Genomic DNA, 26,295 nt, shown 5'->3' on the forward strand with positions numbered 1-26,295 from the left:
GATGATGAGATGGGTGGGGCATGTAGTATACATTGGAGATCTGTGAAATATGTACAAATTTTGGCCCAAACACTTGATCGATAGAGACTACTTGAACTACGTGGACGTAAGTTGTTAATGATATTAAAATTTATCTTGAAACACTAGAGTGTGGACTGAATTAAAGTGGCCCAACATAGGGACCAATGGTAGACTCTTAAATTGTGTAACAGTGAGACAATGAAGCATATCTTCACAGTATGGTGGCCAGTCGCGAGTAAGATTAGTTTAGGCTAGTAGTCCAACTAAAACTCAAATTGAGAAACAGCTTAGGATATGAATAGGCTAGGATGATTTACGTTAGGACTAATAACTGTAAATAAGCCTCAGATTCGGTGACGTAATAAGTACTTAGCTACTGCATTGTAGTCAGCTTTGGTTGAAAATGGTCAAAATTAAGGAAGACTGTGGACAAAGTGTATACATGAATAATATTTTTCGTGGTGAAACAGCAAAACTAATTACTAATAAAAATGCAAGCTGTGAAGTCCTGAAAGCATCAACAGTTATAAACTATTATCACTTAATTTGATTTGATTTGTCAATACTTAATTTCGGGTAATTTATTGACGCAGAGGGTATTAAAAGGGAACTTTAATCGTTATAGAGTTAGTCTTAGAAATTGGCCATCCTGCGAAAGGTGTTGTGGGATGCAGGTGTAGCTATGGGACGCAAATGCTGATTGTTGATAATAATATCGAATTTTTTAGTAATTCTAATCAATATTATGCATGCTTATGTACACGTGAGTAGACCAATTCTACAATAAGGTATGTTATATTTATTGTATGTGTAATGTTCATTACGTAAACAGTTCATAACGATATATGTACAAGAGCCTTAGGTACACAAATGTTGTGTACACAACCTTATCGCTGTAATGTGAGAGTTGGAAGGGATCATCATCGAAATCTGTGCCATGATGCAATATGTAATGCAGAAGTTCTATTAAGGAGGGGGTTGGTGTGTCTTGAATGTGCTCTCTCTCTCTTTATAAGAACTCTTGACATTGCAATTTGATTCATCTTTTTATTAAATTCCTCTACGACCACCACCCAACTTCATAGTTGTGGTTTATGGTTGGTTATCCCTGCTGCTGCCAATGCAAATGTCCAATCAGATTTAAATAAACAGGTTGGACTTTGGTGACATTGGTGGGAGTGGGGGATCTGGCCCCCTGTGAAGGCAACCTCTCATTCACCAAGGATGTGGTTGGTTTGTGTTGTGGTAAGGAACGGGATGGAAGCAAGTAGTTTGCAGACATCCATTATATTGTGTAACCACAAAAGACAGCATTAAACATACTATAGTTTTCATGAAGGTACATTTTCCTAAACAATGTCTTGTGAAAAATGTATATTCTACTGTGTGCTTGCTATCAACTTGATTCACACAAACTACTTCACAGCACCAGTAAGTTGTGTTGTTTTCTTGTTATTGGATTTTAGTGCTTTTGTTACATCTGGTGAGGTCCACTTTATATAAACACTTTTGTTACAATAGATATCAAATATTGGAATTGGGTATACCTCCTGACCTTCATAATTTGTTATTAAAGTTTGGTACTATAGTCTCAGTTGCAGGTTAAAATTCCACCAAATGCATTCATGTAATTTTCTTTACTACCAGTTATATTTACTGTGAGTTCTCCCTGCATATAGGTGTTATTTTGGTGAAATAGATATCCAGGCAGTAACATTACATAAACTATGGGGCCTAATATCCTGAGTTGCAGGAAGTATGGATAAACCAAGAATAAATGCTGAGACATTACACATGAATTCGAGATTTGTTATTCCATGAGGTTTCTAAATTTCACCCAAAACACATACGCCTTGAATGAATTAAGAATGTTGTTTGTGCCAAAGGCAGTTGGCCATATATGTGTATACTGCTCAGTTATTTAATCTTGAGGGCTGCTTCCAGTCGGTGCTTTGTGTTTTTCCAATTTCTGCTGTGATCATCTGCACGCCTTATCAACATTTCTGATCAGATCCTGATAATGGTAATTTGAGTAAATTACTATTTCACACCCCAAATGCATAGATGTGTAGGTTCCACAGCCTATATTTTTGTTTTTGGTTTATTTAATTATGCTTTCATTAGCTCGGTTTATACTGTATCATATCAAGTAATAGGATGAATAGTGAATAATGAATTGGAAATAATGTGGTTTTAGTTTAATTAAAAATACCCAGGCATTTGCCTGGAGGAACTGAAGAACTGCATGTGAACCTGTCAGGATATCCAATCTCCAGGCCAGGATTTGAATCCAGGACCTCCCAAAATATGAAGCAGGAATACTAACCACCCAACTGTGATGTTAACACAAATGCTATGTTTTTATGTTGTTTCCATATTTTTTATTGTGTAGGAAATGATGCCAAAAAATATACATGCTAATAATCTCTTGGGTCTGAAAAGGTTTCTGATATATACGAGTAAGCAGAATTATCCTTGCAGTGTAATTTGCATTTGCTTACTTAAAAAGCTGATCTTGGATTATAACTACAGTAAATTTAAAAACTGCAGTTTATTAAATTTTCTGAATCTGTTGTCAACAGACAGGAAAAGTCTTCCTTTAGGATGGTTCAACAAAAACGTAAAGCATCTGATGAAGGGGAAGGTGTTGAGGAGACTCGTAAGTGCCCATATGTACCCAGAGATATGTCAGTAAGCACCGTGTCTTCAAATACTAACTGTAATTCTCCAAGTGGTGCTTCAGTTTCACCTGCCAAAGCAACAAACTCTTGTGATTCATCAGTTTCAAGAGTGAAGCAGGAAATGGAATGTGAAGTAAACAGTGAAACAGAAGAAACAGGGGAGGTGGAGGAAGATGTTGCAGTGGACATAGATGAAAGCCAAGCACTGAGAGAGTTTGATGTTCTTGATGAAGAAGATTATGATCAAGATTCAGAAAATCAGTCAGAAGGAAGTTTCGACTCAGATGTTCCAGATGAAGAAATTGAGGCTATGTTGGAGGAAGGTATGAAGAACATTAAGTCATGTGATTCAGTCAACAAGTTCACAATTTTATTGCAATAATAGTATAATCTGCTTATTTTTCATGAGCCCATTTCATTTTTATTCTTCCAGAAAGCATATACCAAAAATCTGCAAATATTTGAATGGCAGCCTACCATATTATGATACCATCAGAAATTGATGAAAGGGCACTAGTTACTGCTTACAGTCTATTTCTTGGTACTTAGTTGTGGCTTAATGTGTAGTACAGCTTGCCATGTGTTGCTTAAGCATTCTTATAATCCACTAAGCTTGCTTTTAAAGTCGAACCAGCAGCCCCATAGGATGGGCATTTAACTTCCCTTTTCTCATATTATTCAAGTTAATAAAACATGGTTTTAGAACCAAATAATTGATTTTGTGATAAGGATTCTTCCCTGAGCAGATTATACTTATTTATATGTCCAAAAATTAGAAGGCTTATCATTATTGTGTCACATTGGATCCTATCTTGAGCTATATTTTATTGAACCCCAGATTAATATTTTCTCCAGTCTGCCCCTTGACATTTCTCTAAAGGTTTGTGACAGTGGTTGATTCAGTATACAAATTCTGTGTTGAACATTGCCCATTGTGTGAGATATATTGATATAAACGATATTTTGAGAGTTGCCTGTATTCCGATCTTCAGATGATTGATTGTCACTATAGTGACAGACTTTTTCTTTTTTTTATTTCGTTTCTTTGTATGGTATTGTTTTAGGTTTGCCAGAGGAATTTAAGGGCAGAAGGAGAAAAAGTTTTGGTCAAAAAGATGGTGATGATGCCAGCTCACGTTATGAAGAAAAGGAGAAGATTGTATTGGAAGGTATTATGTTTACTTTGTTGTAATTTAACTTTGTGCATTTGATATTGGAATCAGGAATGGGGTCATACATCTCCCTGCCTGATATACTGCAATGTAGCATTTTGTTTTGTCAGCTGTAACACATATTATAGTAATAATCTAGTATAACATACAGTAGGGCCCTGCTTTTCGGCGCTCCGCTTTATGGCGATCCGCTAATACGGCGCTCAACAGCTGAGTCAGAGAAGTGTGTCCGGCGCCATTCTCTCGTCACTGATTCAGTCTGTTTACAGCTTTTGTGCGCTCCTTGTCTCTCTGTATTTCTGGCAATTTTTCAGTTATTACAAACTGTATATTTATATAATATTTTTGTGTTACTACAGTGTAATTACAATGGCGTCTAAGGGTAGTAGCGATAAAAAGAGGAGTCATAAGCCTCTTACTTTAAATGCCACGTTAGAGATGATTAAACTTCGTGAACAAGGCATGTCTATGGCATCCGAACCATCACCAAAACGAATAAGATTCGTTGAAGAGTCAGATGATGAAGATGTGCCATCTCCTTCATCCTTCCTACTATAAGCATATCAATTTTCAAATTTATATTCACCAATCACTATAAGCTGAGGACAATGTGTGTATTACTGATATTCATTTTAATTTCATATCGTTTTCTTAGGCCTAGCGCTATTGTGCACTTACTATATGATAGTGTAACATCTTATTAGGCTTTGATATGCATTTGCAAGTGAAATAAGGCAAAGATCCGCTTTTCGGCGATTTTCGCTTTACGGCTGGGGTCTGGTCCCTAACCTGCCGTATAAGCGGTGCCCTACTGTATCAAAGTTGATGTTTGCCATTCTTTGGGCCGTGTGTACCATGTAATTGTTTTATTTTCATGTCATCTAAAATAGAATTTTGTAAAACAATTTCTTTTTCTGATTACATGATTTAGGATTTTGTCTTACCCTGATACTCATTCAGTCATTTTCAAAAATCTATCATGATTTGTTTTTATTTAAAAATGAATTAATCTTTCAAATGATAACTTGGCTGTTAACTTGTTGCTGTTCCTTGGACATGCCTTGTTAAAACCTTTAGTTATTCCATTAACTATATTTGTCAGCTGTGGACAGATAACTCTCTTCTTCCCTTGGATATGAGCATCAACATATAAAAGTGTCTTAAAAATTATTTTCTTATTATTTTTAGATTCTAAAGCATTTGCTAAAAATTAATTTAGAAACTTTCCTTCATGTATATTTTGACAGAAATAGGACACAATCACTTTGATGTGCTACCAGAAGGTTGGGTTCAGGTTACACACAACAGTGGAATGCCAATCTACCTTCACAAACAGTCACGAGTCTGTACTCTTTCTCAGCCATATTTCCTTGGGCCTGGTAGTGCCAGGGTAAGTGAGCTTGCTGTGTAATGCTTTAAAATATTCAATTCAAGCAGAACAATATAATAGACTCTCACCTTATGTTTAAATTAGGACATTTAAATATAATTTTCCACTGATGATGTAGGGCTCTTAAGCCAGAAAAGTATAGTTAAGATTTACCTCCTTGAAACTAATGTCATCATATATATAAACATTTGGATTATTGTTTGTGTATACTGCAGTTGTAATGATTATTATATTCCAAATTTTTACTTCATAATGTTGAAAATGTTTCCTTTTCTTAGAAGTTAAAATTGTTATGTATATTATGTATGCTTGGTTCTGCAATGTATAAGTGAATTTCTTTGACTAGTTGACATACTTTGTAAAAGTATAGGAGTATGTATGTATTTATTTATGTATTGACATTAAGGTGGGTCTATGCTCCACTTTATTAGTATTATTGAACAGTGGATTGTTCTTCCAATAGAAACATGAAGTACCACTTAGCGCAATACCATGCCTGCAGTATCAGCGAGCACTGGAGACTGAAGCGGTAAACAAACAGCAGATGCCTACTGCCAATTCTGATCCTGCAGCTACCAACATTATGAACGGTAAGTACAGAGCGGTATTCCTTTCACTGATGTATACAACTTCACTTTTAGAGAAAATTGTATAATTACATCATAATTACTTCAGACTATAGAAATATTATTTAAGTATTTATTTGAGTACTCTATGCATATTTCTTCTTAATTTTTTACTTTGAAAGTCGGTATGCATGTTATGTTTGAGGATTTCTACTGGCAGTGCTGAAACTGATGTATTGGTAGTCAGAATTTTACTTGATGTTATCCAGTACACAGTGTAAACCAAGGAAGGCAATTCAAGGAATGTGAACATTTTTATGAGTTCCATTTGACATGTTTCAGAAAAGTTGTGTACATTATATTTGTATTTTATTTGCAAAGTTTTGATATTATATAACATTGGGATACAATACATTTTTGTGGTTTTTGTTCCAAACATACAACTTTGGAAGTTGTTCTCAGATGTGAACATCTTATTTCAGTATTTATAATAACATGTACCAGTTATTAGATGTTAAGGATTATATTGATTTGTGCAGGTGACAGGAATTCACTGCCAAGTGCCTGCATTGAGACCATACAGGAGAACAAAGCAACACAGTCGCTAAATGCTATCCAAGTGCGGGAGTACTGCCAGAAACTGTTCCAGTTTAAAACTATAAAGGTCCTCAGGTTCAAGTAAGTCATTAATACATTTGTGGTAGGAGGGCTGTTTTATGTTGATTTAACTCTCACACTGGCCTGCATGAACATGGGATAGTCTCGTCAGTAGCTGATGACCATAGAAAACCAATATGTTAAACATCATGATAGACAAATGATTGCCATAAGTTAACCCTTTGAAGCTGAAGTTCATTTAAATAATATTTAGAAATTATTTTCTTATCTCAGAGAAAATACATCGTGTCTCTATTATTAAGATTAATTTGTTAATGATGTTTAAGGAAATAATAGATGTTTATTTTGAGAATTGTTCATGGCCCATAAGTACACTATAGGTAAAGTGCTGAGTTGATTTTGTTTTGGATGGGAATTTTCTTTCCTGCCACCAATGGTGTAGTCTTTACTACTGGTGGGTATTTGAAAATGACAGACATATTGAATATGGAAAGTTGGTGTAATTGATTTTGATACTTATGGAAATTTTTTGCCCATTAACTTAAATATCCTTGGCAGTACAAGGGTTAAAAAATAAATGCAATGGAATGAACTGTCTGTTATTACAGAGTTAAAATGTGTAGCATGGAAATTCTGCATGCATTTCAGGTCTTGGTCTGACAGAAGATGTTTTACCAAGCACAGAAAACACCAAAGACTGCAGAGACCAACACTGCCAGAAGGAACCAAACTAATAAAATTCCCTCTACCTGTTCAAAGTCAAGGTATAGCAATTTCGCCATAACTTTAGAATGAAAATAAATCACATTGATATTAACATATTTATTTTATTTGTGTTCTTGAAAAGATTTTTAGTTGTCTAAATAGTCAGCTTTAGCCCACAAGAATTTAATAAACTTATATAATTTGTAGCACTCAGTTTTCTTCATTGTGTCTTCAGAGGCCAGGTTGGTAAGGCTGTAACTGGAGGTGAGGCTCCAGAAATACAACTTAACTGTATTTGCCACTTCACAAAATCTGTCCACAGTATGCTTCATGCAAATTCTTTTGTTTCTATCAGTTTCCAAGCTCTTGCTTACAGCTACTGGGAAGTCATAGGCATCCACCAGAGTACTTCTGAGTCTGCAGAAGTATTTTTGTAATGCAGTTTGTATTAATTGTTCTCTCCTTTGGTAGAGAGATACCATAATATGCTTTGCTCTTTCTCTCCCTTTTAGCCTTCTTTATCTACATTTTATTGGCTTCTGTGTTTATTTACAGACTGTAAGCAGGCAAGAAATATTGATGAAAGAAATCTTTTAACAGACTGGTTTATTAAGAGACTGTATATGATAATGAACTTTTTAATGTAGAAAAGAAAATTTAAATATTATAGAAGGATGTTGAAGCTTGTATTTGATATGGCCAGTACTGAGACTTTAGAATAAGTCTACAACAAACGGTAAAATGTTCTATTATCAGTGATCTGGTTTCAGTAGCAAATGGTTTTTATATGTACATGATATATCCCGATTCCCATATGATATTTCTATTATTATTATGATCAATCATTAATGTATTCATCAAGATGGGTCATCTTATGACAAAACCATTTCCATCATTTTCTGTCTTTGCACAGGTGTTCTTGTATCTGTGTCTTTCCATACTTTGTATTCTTTACCTTCCTACATATATTTGGAATGTATTCAGACTATATTATTACATCTGTTAAATTTTTATAATTTTTCAGACAGTGGGAAAGGACATCCTAATGTGCGGGGGCCAAAAAAGGAATGGATAATGAACCCAAATGGCAAGAGCTATGTCTGCATTCTCCATGAATATGTTCAACATGCGCTCAAGAAACAGCCTTCATATGAGTTCAAGGAGTTAGGTAATTTGTGGATTTTATTTAAAGATGTTCCTTTATACTCAATAAAATCCTCTCAGTCCATAAGTCACATCAGATGATCAAAAGAAACAATTGTTTTGGGAACCATCTGCATCCTCATCATCAGGGATCTGATGTGACTAGATGCCTCAAACATCAGCCATTATCTTGCCAAATCATTCCACAGATAGCATTGATACTGAACTGTATGTCATCTTCTGTACTTTTGTATAGCTAGTATTAATGTAGGGGCTTCACTAATCAATCCATTATTTTCTTTGTGACATCCTATGTCTCTTTATACTCTTTTATCTATATTTTAATGTATCCTGTTATAATCAATGTTCTCTCCATTTTTGTTTGTGACCATAATTTCAAAGAACATTTGTAATTCACTGTATTGTACATTTTTATTTAAAATATTCTTCGTTACTTGTAGAAAATGCTGCTACTCCATATGCTGCAACAGTAACGATTAACTCTATGCAGTATGGAGTTGGATATGGGACCAGTAAAAAGCAGGCAAAGTCTGAGGCAGCAAGGGCGACGCTTGAAATTCTAATTCCTGAAATGAGGGAGAAGATACAAGAAGACAAGCGAGTAGGGGCTCGTGGAACCAGCAAGAGCCAGGACACAGACCTCTCAGTGAGTAAGATGACACACCTGTTTTAATCAGCAGGCGGTCACTGTTACAGCGAATTAACTTATGTACAAGTTTTGGTTATACTGTATTATATTGCTCCGATTCGGAGTACACATTTTACTATGTTCGTCCTTCAGTCAAGAATGATGAAAAGAGAAATAAATGAAAGTCATACACATTATATATGAAATAAAAATGCATTTGATATATGATAAATACAAGTCTTTTGAATAGATTTTAGTGATTTATTAATATGATTTAGGTTAGAAATACTGATACAAGGATGATGAAGTCATTTATTCAGAAATTTATTTCTATAGAAATCATATGAAAATATCTTTTAATAGTTTCTTATAGGATTATATTTTTCTGACCCTGCTTATTTTGTGGTTCTGTGGATCTTTTCTGTTCTGTTTTATTAAATCTATTTACATAATTTATGCATTTATTAAATATCTGTGATATAAATTGAAACTGGACTTTAATTATATGGTTACCTCACCCTTCATTAATAGTGTTGTGTTATAATTTTTATGTTGCTGTTAACATTTGTGTTTACAGTTTTTTGATGAGATTAAGATTGAAGACCCTCGAGTAGCAGAATTATGTGCAAAAACTACAGAACCGTCACCATATGCCATTCTTCTGACATGTTTACAAAGGTAACAGTTGAGTTACGTGTAATCTGCTTTGTAGATTAATGTAATATCAGCTGTGAAAACTTGTTCAGATGATAAATGTAGGTTTAGTTAATATTATATTAATATTTGGATTGTCCAAGTATATGGAATGAATGCATGTATTGTATTGGTATCTGGGATGCTTAGAAGACCCATACCAAATTGGACTTCCAGATAATAAGGCTTCTTATACCAGGGTAAGTACATTATTAAACTTTTCCTGATCATTGTCCTTTTTGTGACTTTCTTAAACAGCTGTTGTGATTGCTATATAATATTCAGGTATGAAAAATCTGTTACTTGCCTCAGATGGTGTAGTTGTCCTCTTCTGCTGCTTCCAAATGGCAGTTGCACGCAGCAGACGAAAATTACAAAATGCAACTTTTACCAACAGTCTGATTGATCTTGACATTGTAATGGTGAAATAAATTAACTGTGTTTGGAGATAGTAAGTACATTACTATAATCTGTATAGAATATGTCTGTCATACTGGATATCAGCTATTCTGACTAAGGTCTTCATGGCTTTTCTTAGTTTCTTCAGGCAAATGTTGGGTTAGTACCATAAATTAGGCCATGACCACTTCCTTCCATATTTTTTTCAATTTATTGTTTATTCGGTGCTGACAGTGTTGTTTTTAAACAAAATAAATAAATATGTAAATAAAAAATAGAAAAAGTCATATGATAAATACAACTTTCTATTAAAAACAATTGTGGGAAAAAATTGCTACGTTCTTAGTGACATCTGTTACTCTTGTTACATGTTCTACTGCATTGAGAGTAATATTCTTTCCATCATCATGTAAATGTATTTAAAATAAGTGTATGTTATTTCAGGAACTTTGGTCTTGGCGAGATGCACATAAAATATGAGGTCAACACCCTCCGTCACCAGAAGAATGAATTTACTATGACGGTTGGAAGACATAGGGCCAAAGTGATATGCAAAAATAAGCGTGATGGGAAACAAAGAGCATCACAGTCCATTCTACAGGTATGTCATTTGGTAGATTTGATTGGTTTTGTAGCTCTTTAAGTGGCTGCCTGATTTTAATCTTGTATGCATCTGTTACCATTGAAATTATATAGTCTGAGTAACTGACAGTGTTGTTAAATAAACAATAAACAAAAAAGTACACAGAGCAGTTGAGGTAGTGTTAAACTCTGCTAGTAATTTTTTGACCAGTCTAGCATTAAAATTAAAGTCAATAAATTACTAGACACTCGTATGAAATGATTGGAAAGCAGTGGGTTGCCCAAGATGACAGCGTAATTAAGACTAAAATTAAAGTCAGTAACAGGAAATTTGAGAACATGACTGAAGAACCAAGAGAAGAAGGTCTTGGAAATTTGAACCAGGCACCTCACTTAGTTACACATCAGTGACAATGATGGTAACAGTGTTTATGTATTATTTATACTGTCTAATATTTCATATGAAAGGTTTCCTTCCAACATGTGACATTATTTGATGATACAGACACACCTTAAGATTTAGTTATATTGATAGGCGCTGCACCCTCATATCACAAGCTGGGGATCACTGTTACGTTTGTATGGTAACCGATCTGTGAAGAGTATAAAAGAGAAGAAACAGGAGGAGCAGGAAATCACATTGTTACAGAGCAAAGCTTCTATCAACTCACCCAACTTTGCTATCCTGGATAAACTCAAATCTGAGATGAGGAAGCTTAAGGAGATAAAGGTAAGGTCTGAACTTTACATGCTGTTGTGATGTAAGAAAGATTTCCATTTTGCAAGTCCATTCAGTTCACATGGTGAACATAATTATGCTATTTCTGAAGCTGTAAATTTCTTCAGTTTCCTGAGGCAGAATGCTGTTGAATTTGTTAGACTGCATGAAGTTCTCTTTTTGATATAATTAGGTTTTGGTTTTCCAAGCAACCCTGCCAAAATTATATGTGTATTTCTTGCTTCTTACATTTGAGGAACAATTTCAATTCCTCATACAGCCTTTTTGTCTGAGCTTCTGACTTGTTAAGTAAACCAAAAGTAAATACATAAATTATGTTTTCTTTTGACTAGTCTTTTGTTTTAATATACCCCAAATAAGGTCTGTGGGATTTAAGTCACAGTGCTGTGTAACCTTTATTGTGCAGTGTTAATTACATTGTATGTTACTTTCAGACTGGATCACTGAGACATTTTGTTTTGTGATGATTTCATTGCATTATGTACACTCTTCAGCTGTTCCCCACCTAGTTGGATTTCCAATCTCCTCTCCACCTGAAGCTTCCACACACCATAATATCAGTGTTGAGAGTAGCATAAATCTTTTATTATTACAGCTGAACAGGGTATTTAAGGTAACACAATCTCTGAGCTTCCCTTTTTTCCTTTTTGTAAACAGATTTTGGGCCAGCTATACAAAGTAAGCCATGTTGCTTCACAACTATAAAACCACCATTATACCCTTCTTACCCAGATAATGGACAGTGTCTAAAAATATTTTTAGAGGAATGTTGCTTCCATCTTCAGGAATGAAGTGCTGAAGATGCAGGCATTATTTTTCTTCAAAATATTGGACACTGCCTACAAGTCCATCATTGACATCTTCACTGCCCTGAGAAGCCCAAGTCTCACAAAAATAATTCTGTGATCATACTAGTCCAATGTTTGGAATTGAGTTAATTACTGTGTATCTAATGAGCCATTTTATGTATATGAAATATTCTGTTTAATTCCAGGCAGCCATTCAACCCATTGGCAAGTTTATTCCACCTGATGATGTTGCACTGCCGTCTTCATCTGGAGCTGACCTCAACAATGTGGATCTGTGATGCCACGACCAGGACTGTGCTTTGCATTAATCTAGTATGTCAGAAAATTTTGAAGTAAATACGTCTATATTGAAGGATCATTCGGCAAAAAAGGGGAATAAAAAAGGGAAATGAAAAAGTGTAACCTGGTTACCTAGGAAACTTTGTGTTTACTCGGCAGTATTGTTACCTAGGAAACGTCATCTGTTTACTCGGCATTGTTGTTACCTATAAAACATTTCATTACATTACATTACCTTACCTTACATTACATTACATTTCATTACATTACATTCACCTACCACAGACCCATCTTAATCATAACTAATTCAAGTTAAATAAGCAAAGTCTTAATCAAACTTTACTCAATTGTAAAGCATGTATAAAGGAAATATTTAGAATAAAGCCAATATATAAACTTCCTTTCCGTATAGACGTATTTACGTCTAATTCTCCGGAACCGTGGTTCCACTGTCAATTTTCTTATTCTCAGTTTCTTTTTTGGCAGCAGTAATTTGAATTACTATGACAGCTTAATAAAATTAACTATTTTACTTTTATAACTACTGATTTAATCAGAAACTTGGGAATTCAACAGCTGAATTATTACTTGTTTACATGCTATTGCTAATACAAATATATTTAATTTGGAATCTTGATTAAGCAGAGCATGTCTGTATATATCTAAAGAAAACCATGGTGGCACTATTAATAGAAATGACCTGTCTCATTTCCTTTATTGTCATTTATTAGCATGTAAGCTTAAAGCCATGAATTTTTACCAAGCATCATTCTGCATATGTTTACAGTTCGAATGGCATATCTTTCTTATGGCAGAGATTCTTACTCAGATTTATCATTTAACAGGTTCCAGTGAATATGTCTTTCTTGCTTATATCTGGCTGGAGTGGAAAGGGTGTATGGTGGTTGTTTTCCTGTAGTTGTCCAAGTAATAATCTTCTGAACATTTTTGTGCTCTAGGCAGACAGAACATATGCCTACATAGAGCTAGCAATTATAGTTACTATGACCCAGTTAAAACGTGACTCTGAGGATTGGCAGTAATTAAATTTGATCTGACTTTTTGTGAGAAAGATTTTTATTTTTTACATCTGTATACAAATATAATTATTGTTGGACTATGTATTTACTTATGATGCCTCAACAAAAGATGCAATCATTTTGTTGATACTGACAACTCATGTGCTACATTAGTCCATACCATTTTAACATGAACTTAACTTGGTGACTTGTTTCCATAGCATTATATTAACACATGAGCAAGTTAATAGTGTATTTATAGCAGATGCTTTCTCCAATTATGCTTTAATTACCATTCTACCTTTCCCCTTCCATCACGATAAACAATTATAAATCTTAAAGTGAGAACACTTCTGCTTCTCGAAGTGATAGGTTTAGAATGATAGCTTGCAGAAGGCACCTACAATTTGATGTGGGATGTTATATTATTCACATTTCCACAGTTTAAGCTTCAGTAGAAGTGAAATCTATGGGCACAAAAAAATATACATCCAGATACTTAGGATTTTAACTTATACCATTTGGATAAGTCTCCTTTGTTTGCCACGTTTAATTGAAAATTGGGTAATGAAGGAATATGTGCTTATCATTATAGTAAGGTCAGTACATACTGATGATACAAAGAAAACTGTTGACATGTTTTTTTGTATGCTCAAATAATTGGCCTTTTCCTTCTTTGCTGTCCAGTTTGTTCATTGTTATCTTAAGAGTTCTCCAAGTGTATAAGATTGGAATTCCCAAGTTGTTGAGTGAGGTAAGTATAAGATAGTTAGTGCGTATCATGTCAACTAATAAAATTAGAGAGTTTAATTGTGCTCTCCAAATGAAGTCCATGAAATTAAAACTTCCTGTTTCTATATCTGGTATGTTAAGAATTTGTTTTAACATTCCAGCATTTCTTTTATAGTTCTGGAAGGTTATTGAGGTGGTGATTATTTTGTGTATCATGGTCATATTTCATTATTTAATGGTACAGTGTTTTTACCCAGTGCCACATATTTTATGTTTATTTATTTATTGTTCTTTTGTGTATAAATTAGTTTAAATGTGGATTGGATTTATTTGACCTTCCAGCTCATTTATGTATTTTTAAAAATTATGTTTGCTTCAGATGTTAAGTAAAGTACAGACATCTATAGAATGAGAAAAAATGGACATTAAACAGTTTTGGCAGACATCATGTTTAAGTTCTTACTTGATATCCTGTTTGTTTTATATTTTATGTATCGACAGAGTTTTATTTTTAAAATGTATATCTTTATAACAAATGAGAGTCATTAGGAATGAATATACAGGTAACCCTCGATTTGCACCGATTCAGAATAACGCCAATTTTTAAACAAGCAAGTCAAAAAGTGGAAAAAATATATTTTACTATTATTTATGATGTTTTACAATGTATCTCATACTGATTCTTATACTAAATCGTAATTCTTACATCGCTGATTTTGAATAAAAATTATAAATACAGTCATCTCTGCAATTACATATGTTTCATTAACGTGAAATTGTTCCAATGAGATCAATGAATCGGTAAAAGCTGTTTGTGAAATGCAAACTTTTGCATATGCGAGTTTGCTCTTATGCAATTACATTCCTGGCGCTTTAAACTTTCAAAGGACTAATTTAATCTCTGCGGAGGTACCAGGGTTATTTTTACTACGCGATTTTCTATAGGTTGACGTCTTACATGAATGCAACTATCTCATAACAGCAGAGATGACCGTACACATCAGTCACATGAAAGAATCGCAGGGATCAATGAATTGCTGATTGTAATTGTATAATTTTTTTTTTAAATTCCCTTTATTTTGTTTATGTTATTTCAGAGCTTTAAATGTAATGCCATTATATTACACGGCAATGTTTGGGTGCTGGGAACGCATGTCATTGACTTCCCATTGATTTACATTATAAAAGGTTTTTCAATTTATGCCGGTTCGTCCAGGAATGCAGCCGTGGCGTAAATTGAGGGCTACCTGCATTACAGTAAGTTCTGTATATGGAGAATGTAAGTACTTACTGTAACACTGATCATTTTCATTTCAATGGTTTTTATAACCTTCGTTAATTATTAATTAACAGAAAACATAGTTTGTGAAGGAAAGGTGTGAGTTTGAGGCTTCACTTGCAGCTACATGTAACAGTAGACATGAGAAAAGAACAATTTTAATAACATGTTTTGAACAAAAAGACAAGAAGTTTATATTTATAGTATATTTAGTGATGAGTACATAATGTGCCATTGAAATTAACACAATCTTCAAGCACCAAAGATAGTTTGGAATGTCTCTGCTTAATTCTGTTCTACCTTCAGTTAGTACTCAAGGACAAATAGATTCAGTACACTTTGATCTTACTAAAGCTTTGACTTAGTTCCTCACAATATTCTTCTTGGTAAACTTAGAAACTTTGGACTATGTTATGTTGATTGGTTCCATAGTTATCTTTCTGACAGACAATCCTTTGTTCGTGTATCTGGAACTCTTTCGTTTCCTTATCGTGTTAAGTGTGGAGTGCCTCAGGGTTCCAACCTAGGCCCCTTACTTTTTAATATATTTATTAATGATATTTGCGACTCCATACATAATTCAGAGTGCCTTTTATTTGCTGATGACTTCACGATATTTTGTAGTATTAGCGATGTTGATGACTGCAAAATGTTACGGCACGACATCCATTCAGTGCAAAATTGGTGTCTTATGAATGGGATGCAACTTAATTTAAGTAAAACGACTGTTGTATCATTCACCCGAAAGACAAACAGTATTTACCTGGTGGCACATTCCCATTGTGTTAAAGATCTTGGTGTTCTATTGGACTGTAAGCTTTATTTTCACCAGAATATCAACTATATATTCTCACAAAACTTAGTCCGTTCTAAAGTTGAGTTTGCATCCGTTGTTTCAAACTCTATTACTAATACTGACTCCTTTAAAACTGGAAAGGATTCAAAGGAAATTTGTAGCTCTATGTTACACTAGATTTTTTAATGGCGTTTGTGCCTATAATTATGATGATATATTAGTAAGATTAAATTTTTTATCGTTGCATTTAAGGAGGAGGCTTTTGGATGCACTTTTCCTCGTTAATATTTGTAAAGGAAAAATTAGTTGCTCATCTGTTTTTGATACAGTTAGTCTTTGCATACCCACTAGGTCTATCAGAGACTACTCTACCTTTACTGTACAATGTAATTTCTAGGCTAGTCCCTCTGCCAGATGTGTTTCTGCTGCCAATGCAGTCTGTAGGAGCATCGACATCTTTAACAAAGATCATGTTTTGCTTACTGATGTCAGTCAGCTTTTTAAACAATAATCATTGTTTTTTATTGTTTATTTAGTATAAAATTTTATTTTGTATGTTGTTTGTCCAAAATTGAACTGATTTTAATTTAATTATTATTTTACTTATCCATAATATTGAGCTCATTTACTTATTAATTATTTTGAAATAAATTAATATTGTACATTGTATTGTTGTTAGTGCTTGGCTGTTATTTGCCTTTTTGGCTGTTGCCAAGCACTTCAATAAATTAATTGAATTATCCTGAATTATGAACTTCCATAATTACATAACAGTGAACAGTATAATTATAAAATAAATGCTGATTTAGAAGGTAGAGTCAAATATTATAACTTGTACTTTTTGCTGAAATAATGTCACAATAGTAAGGCATTTCAGCTGTGTCATATGTTCCACCTCCTTGTGTGGGATTTTGTAATATATTGCAAAGTATGGAACTTGGAATTCAAATGTTGTAATTTTTCTTGTGTGCTTTGTATAATGAGTCATAATACACAATGGGTCTTATTTATTTTGTAAGGAATGGTATTTTTCAGGCTTTCATTTGTGTATTGTATATATTTGTTTCTTAACTAAGTTGTTTACCAGTGAGTGCTGTAACATGTACATGGTAAGTGTAAGAAATCCAATAAATCCAGTCTGTTAGGAGAAAAAGAAAAGATAGTGAAATTTCTTGAAAGCTGTTGGTTGGAAAGATGATAAAATCTGTAATCAGAGAACCAGTCTTCAAGCCATGACACTAATTCTGCAAGAGAGTGTGTAATGAAAGTAGGTACTTGTAATGGGTTTTGTTTTGTTTGACCATTGAATGAAATTAAGTTTCAATACTCCATGCAGGAAACCCTTGCTTTGCTCTCTTAATTACTTCTCCTACAACAACAACAGCATTAAAACTAAGCATTGAAGTCATGTACAAACAAGATTTAATAACTGAATTGTTCTGAAGTATTCTTTAAAATCAGTGATTTTTCTCCCATAGTAAGAAATGTGCTGGTACTTGGATGTGATAAAATGTTGGGGATGGTGGGGGAGGGAGGCAGATATTAAGTTTTTAATAGGAAGTACATGCCTACAATATTAAAACAGCAACTTTGAAAAACCTCCTTTGTTACCTCATTTGTAGTAATTTTTAACTTGCTATTATCCTTTGTTTTGTGAAAAATATGCCATTATGGTATCCTGTTATATGCCACCAGGAATAAAGCCATTATTGGGGCTGTAAGTATTGTACAAACAGTACAATTTGAATGCTTTTGAAATCTTAGATAATTTTATTAAAAAACAAACAACATGAGAAACAAAATTGAACTTACTTTGAAATGTAGTCTTAACTTGTTTGTATATGACAGACATCAGAAATTGATAAAAAGCCTTGAGGGATTGAAAACTGACAAAATCTCTGCTGTATGTCTCACTACCACCCAAAACACTTGCCAAGTGTCGATTGAAATTGGATACTGTACAAATAAGCATTATAGAGAAATAATTTCACACCTGGGAATAAATGTATTTAACTTGGTCTAGCTTTGGCAGCTATATAAAGAGTTACTATATCGGTGAAGAGTAGGCTGAAAAAGATCATTGATTAGAAAAAAAATTTCAAAGAAATATTTGGTGTCAGAATTTAATGTATGGGTTGTTATTAAAACTGATGAAATCTTGTTACAATGTTTCATTTTAATCTACTTGAATGAAACTATAATTTTAAGGTGAATATCCTAGATGAGATCTTCATGTGGCTAGCATGATGATAAAATATGCAAGAGAGGAATGTTACATTGATTTGTTATGGCACTGGGTCTGGATGTTAAAATAATGGCATGTAGCGTGCATGGATGGGACAAGAGGTGTGCACTGGGTATTGGTGGGGAAGAGACCACTGGGGAGACCTAGACGTAGATGGGAGGATAATGTCAGGCGGGATCTATGGGAGACTGGATTTTGTTGGCCCAGGACAGGGTCTGGTGGAGGGCTTTGGTTAATTCGGTTATGAACCTTTGGGTTCAGTAAGCCATCTAGTTAGTTATCATCATAATCCATTGCTTTTACCATAAAGATGAGCTGTCTTTTGATAAATATTTCTTCATTTGTCTCTTGAGGTCTGATATTTATAACACAGTTTATACTATTCTGGCTTGCTACATTGCAGTATGTCTTGTTTCTGTATTATCCCCCTTTTTTAGATCAGAGTACCAGCACTTTTTCTCATTGGTGTCAGCTATTAAATATTCATAAAATGGGAGGAAATATTTCTTACTGTTCTGAGTGTTAAAAAAGCTGATGTGTTCTAAAATAACATTAGAAGAGATTATGATTATGGCTAACATGTTAGGGATAAATTATTTTATCCTTAAAAATAATTTATTTCTGCCTGTTGTTTTAAGTGTTAGGTTGTGATATGTAAGAGAATAAATCTGAAAGTTTTTTATAGAATTTAGGAACTTGCTGTGTTAGTAAATGACAGTTTTAACAAGTGTGAAATTAAATGTTACTAGTGCAGTGTAACATTGATTAATAAAAATAGGATTACTTCAGCAAGTATTCCCCATTTGTACAATATGGAACAACAGAATAAAGCATATTGAAGAAGACACATTACTTGCACCATTATCTCCTTTACATATAATTCCTTATATTGTATATAAGAAATCTAAGCTGTTGTGATCGATAAATATAATGCCTTGAATGGAGTTTCATTATGTGGATTAAACTTGTTCTGTTATGGTTTTGTTTGGCCAAACATTATACTTAGTTGTCTTGAAAATTTGGATCTTTTGGGCCTTTCTAGGAAATAAAAGCAATTTAACATTTTTATATTAGTGATTATTCAAGTGTCTGATGTGTATTGCATGATCTTGGAACTGCCTATGAATATTTATTTATGATTTACTTTACACTAATCCATTTCATTTGATTAAGAGGGTTTAGCACTGATTTTGTTGAAATATTTACATGTAGGTGACTTTCAAAGGAATGGCAAGTATTTCTGAGGAGCCAACTTTTACCATTATTGTCTTCTGGGTTGTAGCACCATGTAGTAAGGTAGAAGTTTATCATCGTTTTAGAGTTACTTGCTGCCTCCATCATCACCCTGATGATGGAGACAGCAAGTTGATTACATTGAGTTACAACCCACAAGACAGCTATCTTTGTATTCACCGCCATGAGATCCCGAAATCCTATGTAGTTAATATACATACATATGTTTACCCAGAAGATTTATTAAGCTTAACTGTTGTTTATCAAAACTATTAATTATGGTGTTGAATGTGGAAGACGGAATAAATTGTGGAAATTAATAGTAGATTGCTTTATTACCGGTTGAAGTATCGTTACTGAATTCATAGCTGGCGTTGTTATCAGACCCCGACAAATAGATGGTAGAACAGTATCCATGATATGGTTACCAATAACATTTATTAACTACTAAACCCTGCAGTTAATAAGCTAATGAACGAGAATATCAAATGTTAGAATTTTGGGAAGACGTTCCATCAGACATTACCGATTGGATTAAGTGTATTTATTATTTAGAATGTAATGGCTTATCTTTGGTACTTCTCATGGTATTAATGTGTCACAACCGCCCACTGGATTTAGGTATATTTTATACTACGATGCTGTCAGCGTGGGTGATTTTCCAAATGTTGGCGGAATGCTGTGTTCGTTGTTTCTGAAATACATTTTGTCGTGTAGTTATAAATATATTTTTTCACTACAATGGATTCAATAGACGAAATTCAGAGCTTCCTCAGAGTTGACGCAAGACTTGATTTAAAAGCTGTTGCTTTAGGATGTGTACTGGGTAAGGGCGAACTTGTGTAGCACGTGTGCTTTGGAGCCCATTTAATGAATGAGGAATTTATCATTTTTGTGTTTTAGGTTTAACGGGAACAGAGGATGGGAGATGTATGCTGTTACGTCGTCCATGCCTGTTGTCAGCGTTGATTTTTCTCGCCCAAGACAAGTCTGAAAGTATTGCCAAAGAAGCATGTTTGGCTATTGTCAATATTTCTGCTGAAGAACTGGGTTCAAGGTCTTTGCTTTTTAGCCATGACAGTAAAGGTACAGCACAGGTGAGAGTATAGCATGATGCCAAAGAAGGTAGATTCTGGTTTTATAAATAAGAAATTTATTACTGTTACAAAGATAATTCTGTCCATGTTATCACAGTACGTATGTATGTAAATGTGCTGGGCCCCATGACTGACCCTTACAGTGCAGCTATTTCTTGATCATTTATGCACCCTGTTTGCTTAATCTGCTAGCAGCTTTGTATCTCCCATGAAGTGCAGTATCATACGTGTTAGGATCTAGTAGTTGTCTCCTCAGCTTTCCTGGGTTGGTTGATAATGTCAGCTCCTGGATGGGGTATAGCAGAACTACTGGCTCAGTGCTGAGAAGAATCAACTTTCAGATGGAGCTGTATGTTGAAGGGCTTCTTTGCATTTCTCCTGCCACATTTTCAAATTCCTATGTTCCATTTTGTCCCATGGCAAACAAGCAACAGTTGTCTTCTCAATATTCCTAGGTTGGCTGTCTCCACCAGTTCTCTGAGGTGGTATGTCAGAGCTGCTAGCTCTTTGCTGGGAGGAATCAACTTTTAAATGGAAGGTCTGCATTTAAGAGGTCTTTTGTTAGTGGCCATAATCAAGGTCTCCCTATAGGCCCCAGGTTACATGGAGTCCCTGGGTCTGTGGTGAGGGTTAACCACTTTAATCTGGGTATTACCTTCAGACCTGGGCCTTTTAGGCACCCTGGTAAGGGTCTACCTAGACTTGCCTATTGCCACATACCCTGGTTGCTGTGAGCTGATTATTGTTTTGGCTTTTCCTGGCTTTAAGCTTCTGCCTGACACTTCCAGACACTTGGTCATTCCCAAATGAAACCTTCCTATGGAACAATTATCTTCTCAGCATCCCTAAATTTACCTGATACTGTCAGCTTTCCAAGGTGGTATGTCAAAACTGCTGGCTTCCTGCAGTGACGTATCTTTCAGATGGAAGTTCTGTTTAAGAGTGATGTTTTATTGGCAATTATAATCATGGTCTCCCTTTAGGTTCCTGGTATCATAAAAGTCCCTGGGTCTAAAGGATATACCTCTCTAATTAGAATATTGACTCCAGCCTCAAAAGTCATCATATTGAATTTGAAATGAACACTTTAAATTTTACAGAGCCCATAATGTTAATCATAAATGTAAGTACATTATTTATATTTCTAGGATGCAGATTCAGATAATAATATTGTTGTGGTGATGATCAAGATGATCATGGATCCTGATTCATGCCTTGCTGATCATGCATGCATGATACTTTCAAACTTGACTCGACCTTCAGGAAACATTGAACATGTGATTTTGCTGATAGAAAAATGTGGGTTTACTTTGGATCAGGTTGTATCTGTGTTTACAACACAAGGATACAACAGAAGAGGAGCCAATCTTCACTATCTTGGACCAATGTTTTCCAACCTTAGTCAGTCTATAACTTTCAGAAGGTGAGTTGTGTTTTCTGTTTAGTTTATAGGAAGGAAAACCTTTGAATTTAATGTTTATGCTTGCTTTGTTTCAGGAAGTATTTGCCAGTTTCTGTGGCCATAACATAGAATTAAGACTTAGGGCCTTGGGTTATTGGGTTATGGGAATGATTCTGAAACTTTGGTTCAGAGACCTCATTCAGGCACCTAAAGTGAAATTTTTTTCATATCAATATTTTAAGTCATATTACTGGAAAACTAGTGATATAATACTACCAATATTTTGGTTTATGTTATATGTTTATGCTACTTTGTTATTATTTATTTCACATTTACTATATTCCAGCTTTATTATAGATTAAATAGGCAATTGTGGGCTGACTTCTAAACTAATCATATATATATATATATATATATATATATATATATATATATATATATATAATCATTGTGCCTATGAAAATAAGTTCTGAATGAAAGACTGATGAATGAACTAACCAGTTTTAAAAAATGTGATTGAAATATTTTGTTGGTTTATAGGTTCTTGATGGATCACGAGAGATGCATCATTCAGAGACTTTTACCCTTCACTGAGTATGAATCCTCTCATGTTCGAAGAGGCGGTATTGTGGGCACTTTAAGAAACTGTTGCTTTGACATTGGTAAGTTTAATTTATATTTTTTTATCCTTGAATTATGACTCTTGAATGAAAATATAAACTTGTTATATACAACTTCTGTTTGCATGATGAAGCCTTGAATTTTCCATATTGCATTATGAATTTGTATCTAAGAAATTAGCAAGATTAGGTTTGTTTTTATTTTCTCAGAGAATCATGATTGGTTGCTAAGTCCAAAAGTGGACATTTTACCTTGTCTGCTGCTACCTTTGGCTGGGCCTGAAGAGTTTGAAGATACTGAAATGGACAAATTACCTCCAGAATTACAGTATCTACCAGAAAGTAAACTGCGGGAAACAGATCCTGACATAAGGAAAATGCTGTTGGAAGCTTTAATTCAGGTGTGTAGAATCTTGATATAATAAAATTGATTTATATATTTGTGCTTATCTCTACAGTGATTTGTACAGTGATCATCATTTTCTTTTGATTGCTTCATGTTTCACCATAGTTGTGATAGTTAACTCTTGCATTGTGTATCAACTACTGCAGTTAAAACAACTAATTTTCATATTGTGCATAGTAGCTTTCATATTTTATGTGAAAACCAAAATTTGGCAGTATTTTGGTCAAAGTTAGTTTAGTTTAATTTGCTTTTCTCAGTTTTGTGATGGGTCTGTTGTGAGGTAAACATTAAGACTTGACTGTGTTCAACAGTTTGCCTATATGAAGTTGACTTTTTTGTTTCTGTTCTCTTGCATTATAGTGCGTTGTAATTATCTTTGTTCTATAAGATGGCAGTGGAAGCAGGTTGTAGTTTACTTGTGTGAATAACAATTTTATTTTTGCTTTACTAACAACTTTTTATAGTAAGTTTTTCATTTGAATTTACAATTTGTTTTCTTTGATTCACTAATAGTTGGAGCCGTTTAGAAACAGCAGAAGGAATTTGTTTTCACTGAATTTCAAACACCAAAATTATTGAAGATTTGTTGTATGGATTAACTTATTTGTTACACATGTTATTGTTGTAGTTATGTGCAAAACGGAGTTCAAGGGAACTAATGCGTGAACGAAATACATACTTGATCCTTCGTGAGTTCCACAAGTGGGAGAAGGATCGAACAGTGTTGCTTGCCTGTGAGAATGTTGTAGACATCCTTATCAGGTAAGCAGTGAAGTTCATTATTTTTCATTATTGTACTCTATATAATTTAAATGGTTTCAAGGTAGTTCTTATTATATAATACAAACTTGATTTAAAGCCATTATTAACTTAATTCAAAACATTTCTATTTTATTTCATTTAACAATATGTTAATCTCCATAGCTCAGTTGTTTTAGGTACATTACAAATGTAATGTATCTAAAACAACTGAGCTATGTAATGTATCCAGTTCAAGTTAAATTCTGCTTTAGGCATAATATCTATAGAGCCTGATGATGATCTTGTATGATAAAAATGTGGAGTTTTGGAATATGCTTATTGTTAATAAGACAAAGGATTTGTTGTGAGTGAAAGAATATACATTAATTTTCTGAAAGAGTTGGTATTGTTTATATCTATAGCCTTCTTCAGTGCTGAATGCATTGCTTTTGAGGTGCACAACATATATATTTTTGTACTTTTATTTGAAAGTAATATGTATTCTCTAAAAAAGTAGGTTGTCCTATTTGGAGTTGGTTGGTAACAAAAGATTTTTTTAATTTAAACTCTTCAAGGTTGTAAATTTCATTATATTCTGTAACATGTTTTTTATTAAACACCGTGCAGGCAACTTTTAAATGAAATGAAACATGCCAATCGTAGACAAGTTTGTTATTCTTATTTCATTTTACATACATTGCATTTCTTTCACACAACAATTCCTTGTCTGTTGCATTTGCATGGCTGCAAGGCAATGGCAGAGAATAATTGTTGCTAAAATATACTGAATACAATTTTTTCCACTTGCTTTTCTTGCACAGTCTATGTTAACAATGCTAGGTGACTGGTGTAAGTCATGAAGTTCCTTCTGGTGTAACATCCTAATTTGATCATTATATACAAGTCCAGGTATTTTCTTGAGCATTTTGTTGTCAGGCACTTGTAATTCTTCCTTTACAATAACAGATGGCCTTTCACACCCATACAAATTAACTGCAAATTTCTTCTTTGCTTATTCTAACCTTATCATGTCGGAAGTAGACAGGTTGATAACGGTGACCCAATACTTTTTATTCTTATACACATTGAATGTTTTTTTCCATTTGAAGTGGTGTTGCTTGTCTTTGCTTGCCTTTCTTCAGCTTTGTGATGCTCATATTATGGTATGGTGTCATATTTTCTGAATGTGTTTCCTTTGAGCACTGTTTTTCTGTGTTGAATGTCGAGTGTAGGTTAGTTTGTTGATAGGGGTTTTGTGCCATCATATTGGCAGTTGTTTTTGTTCTTGTGTTGCTATGTAGAACTGAGGATGAAATTGGTGAAGACAACATTCATGACATTGATGTTCCTCTTGAGCTACATCAGAAGTTCCAAAAAATGGATGAAGATTTTATCAAGGACTGATTTTTTTTTAATATTATATACCAAACAGGACATTGTTTGTTTCTTCACTGACCCCACCCAGCCCTCTGTCTGGAGGGTATCATTACCACTTTTCCTGATATAGTGGCTGGAGCATGGAACTGACCACTTTGCTGTGTGTAGTGGGAGAATCAGATATTTGCCAGTCTTTGCTTTCCCGACAATTGTGTTCACTCATAATGGTCACTTCACAGATATACTTACTGGGCAGAGGAAGTTCAGATGTGATCTGAATTGAATATATGTTATGAGTGTGAAATATAATTGTTTGGATAAATTTGTATGATCCATAATATGTATTTTGGCAAAAGAGTTTGTGACCAAAAATGTTGGGTTAGGATATATTTCTTATGTAAAGTTGGAGTAAATTTGAATAGATTTAACCAGCCATTGAAATCTACATGCTGCTGTATTGGACTTCAGTTGGCATGTAATTAGATGAAACCTCTGTTATACTCCAGTCAGTTCTATTTCTCCCTGTCATACACTTGGTGTTTAAATGTTTGTGGTGTGAATGAAATACATGAGAATTATTGATGTATTTATTGCGCATAATATTTATACTTAACATGCTAACTAATCAACTAACTAGATGGATTACCGAACCCGAAGGTTCAGTCTCCTTCAACTCTCATCTCCCATAGATTCCACCTGGCATTATCCTCCCATCTACGTCTAGGTCTCCCCAGCGGTCTCTTTCCCTCAGGCTTCCCAACCGATACCTGGTGCACAACTCTTGTCCCATCCATGCGCGCTACATTCCCTGCCCATCTCATTCTTCTCGACTTAATCACCCTGACAATATTGGGGGAGGAATTCAGAAAAACATAGGATGAAAAACATAGCATTACTATATA

At 34.2% G+C, this 26,295-nt stretch overlaps 2 protein-coding genes across 7 annotated transcripts in view; both read left to right on the top strand.

Moving 5' to 3' along the window:
- The first annotated feature begins 650 nt into the window (after positions 1-650).
- pasha (microprocessor complex subunit partner of drosha) lies at positions 651-19,362 on the top strand. Of its 3 annotated transcripts, none has more exons than XM_022063150.2 (13): positions 651-809; positions 2,604-3,025; positions 3,767-3,871; positions 5,122-5,264; positions 5,728-5,854; positions 6,370-6,508; positions 7,097-7,212; positions 8,178-8,321; positions 8,758-8,963; positions 9,523-9,623; positions 10,482-10,638; positions 11,155-11,349; positions 12,353-19,362. In XM_022063150.2, the coding sequence occupies exons 2-13, from the start codon at positions 2,626-2,628 to the stop codon at positions 12,443-12,445; spliced, it is 1,926 nt and encodes a 641-aa protein (XP_021918842.1). In that variant the 5' UTR covers positions 651-809; positions 2,604-2,625; the 3' UTR covers positions 12,446-19,362. The 3 variants fall into 3 exon arrangements, with proteins under 3 accessions (XP_021918842.1, XP_021918841.1, XP_021918843.1); XM_022063149.2 differs by having other exon boundaries at positions 651-784; XM_022063151.2 differs by lacking the exon at positions 651-809 and adding an exon at positions 861-1,452.
- Positions 19,363-20,190: 828 nt separating this feature from the next.
- Positions 20,191-26,295, top strand: part of LOC110829430 (co-chaperone protein HGH1 homolog) — a 60,502-nt gene continuing 54,397 nt past the window's right edge. The window contains exons 1-7 of one of the 4 annotated variants that reach the window (XM_022063134.2): positions 20,191-20,290; positions 20,654-20,847; positions 21,996-22,270; positions 22,790-22,911; positions 23,080-23,270; positions 23,904-24,037; positions 25,318-25,979. In XM_022063134.2, the coding sequence (XP_021918826.1) occupies positions 20,239-20,290; positions 20,654-20,847; positions 21,996-22,270; positions 22,790-22,911; positions 23,080-23,270; positions 23,904-24,037; positions 25,318-25,420 (1,071 nt within the window). In that variant the 5' untranslated portion in view covers positions 20,191-20,238 and the 3' untranslated portion in view covers positions 25,421-25,979. The other 3 variants (XM_022063132.2, XM_022063133.2, XM_087356624.1) reach the window with 3 other exon arrangements.

This window comes from Zootermopsis nevadensis, unplaced genomic scaffold (assembly GCF_977971745.1).
Source record: "Zootermopsis nevadensis isolate Lab colony 2312 unplaced genomic scaffold, Znev_1.0 Znev_ptg000027l, whole genome shotgun sequence".
NCBI classification, from domain to species: Eukaryota; Metazoa; Arthropoda; class Insecta; order Blattodea; family Termopsidae; genus Zootermopsis; species Zootermopsis nevadensis.